Here is a 1,916-nt window from a genome sequence, read left to right on the forward strand (position 1 = left end):
GGTCGGGGCGACTGCAGGAGGTTGCGGGGCCCCCCGAGGAAGAAATGAAAAAGACCCCAAGTCAATCCCCCCAGCTCTCCCTAGATTTGGGGGCCAAGGAATTCCCTGACTCAGAGGGGGTTGCCCGCGGGGGGGGGTGGTTGTGGGGGTTGGGGGTGTGGGAGGTGGGAATAGAGGAAGCGCCGGGAACGGGGAAGAGCAAAGCGGAGACTGCGGGTCTCGAGCGGCGGCAGCCCCGTTGGACCCCGTCCCAGGTCCCCACTTCCCCAGTCCCTGCGCCCCTGGCCGGGCACCCACCTTCGCTGCGCCCGGAGCCCGCGCTGAGCTGGGGGTCAGAGGGTGGCGAGCGGCGCCTCTCTCCCACGCCGGGCTGGACGCGCGCTTTATAGCGGGGAAGGCAGCGTGATTTACAGCGGACGGAGCTCAGCTCCATAAACCTCTCAGTCCCACGCACATGATCCATCTTCCCTCCGAGCTGAATGTAGGGAAGAGCGCGGGAGCCAGATAAGGAGATTTATGTTTACCCGTTAAGAGGCGCCCCACCCCACCCCCACCCCGGCCGCCCCGTCACCTCTGCGGGCCAGGCCCGGCACGGCCCCGCACTGCGGCACCCAGAGGGCACCCCGGCCCTCCACGCCCTGGCGCCCCGGAACCCTGAGAACTTATGTTCAGTGGATGCCCCAAGGACCTGGGGGCACCGCAACGCCCTCGGTGCGCCCTGTACCTTTGTGCGCCTCTGTTGCTGCCCCAACTCTGGCCCCTCGTGCCCCTTTGCCCGGCTTCCTCTCAGCGATCCAAGTCCCCTCTCCCTCCTGCCCCTGCCCCCCGGCCCCTGCCCGCCTGCCCCTGCTCCGCTGGCTGCGCCCAAGTCGAGCTTGGATACAAGTCCTCCCGCGGCGCGCGGAGTCCGCGCGGGTCTCCAGCGCCCCCTGCTGGAGAGTCTGCTGACCCCGCGGGAGCGGACGGCGGACGGGACCGCCGGGTTCTACCCGCTGCCGGTCCCGCGGTTGGTACTAACAACCCCCTCCCGCCCGCTGCCCCAGGGGTCGGGACTGCCGCGGACACCCCTGCCCGGCCCTCGGCCCGTTCCTTGGATGCGTGGAGACACCGGGAGCCGCGCACCCGGGCTCTAGTGAGGACAGACCTGGGACTGTCTCTAGACAGGTCCTCACTGCGCAGGGAGCTGGGGTGGACATTTTTGGGGAGAGGGCAGGGCCTCGCCCGGTCACCCCAGGGCTCTCGGGCCCAGGGTGTTTAGGACCCAGGGGCAGCCCGGGGCGGCTCCCTGGGCCGCGGGAGATCCTCCCCCTCCGGCCGGTGCGCGGCTCAGATGTCGGAGTAGCGGCGGCTCTGCGCTCCGCACCCACCGTCTGCGGCAGCGGCGCTGGCGGCCCCGGCCCCCGCCGCCCCCTCCCCCCACCCCATGCCTCGGTCCTAACCCCGAAAACCTGCCCCGCGGGGGGCCTTTCCCCGAGCCGCTGGCCCGCCCCGTCCCAAGTCGGGAGCCATGAACGACCAGTACCACCGGGCGGCCCGGGACGGCTACCTGGAGCTCCTCAAGGAGGCCACCCGGAAGGAGCTGAACGCCCCCGACGAGGATGGCATGACCCCCACTCTCTGGGCTGCTTACCACGGCAACCTGGAGTCGCTGCGCCTCATCGTGAGCCGGGGGTGAGTGCCCAGCCCGGCCCCGCAGGGGAGAGGGCAGAGCGTCCGCGCTCTCAGCCCCCAGCCCCTCCCGGTCCCAGGCCCCTCTCCGCTGAGCCACCCCCTTCCCTAGGGACGGACCCTGGGGTGGGACCTTGGGGCCTGGCAGTCTGGGAGGGAGGGGGACACCGGCTGAGGCCTGTGACACTTGTGACCTGGATATGGGGCTAGGAGAGGAGGGCTAGGATTTGGGGGTTCATGCTTGTGGG

At 70.6% G+C, this 1,916-nt stretch overlaps 1 protein-coding gene across 1 annotated transcript in view; it reads left to right on the top strand.

The window, feature by feature from the left end:
* The first annotated feature begins 1,507 nt into the window (after nt 1-1,507).
* Nucleotides 1,508-1,916, top strand: part of USH1G (USH1 protein network component sans) — a 3,624-nt gene continuing 3,215 nt past the window's right edge. Inside the window, exon 1 of the mRNA XM_006108631.3 lies at nt 1,508-1,671. Coding sequence (XP_006108693.1) covers nt 1,508-1,671 — 164 coding nt within the window. The remainder of the gene's footprint in view (nt 1,672-1,916) is intronic.

This window comes from Myotis lucifugus, unplaced genomic scaffold (assembly GCF_000147115.1).
Source record: "Myotis lucifugus unplaced genomic scaffold, Myoluc2.0 scaffold_2881, whole genome shotgun sequence".
In the NCBI taxonomy this organism is placed as follows: Eukaryota; Metazoa; Chordata; class Mammalia; order Chiroptera; family Vespertilionidae; genus Myotis; species Myotis lucifugus.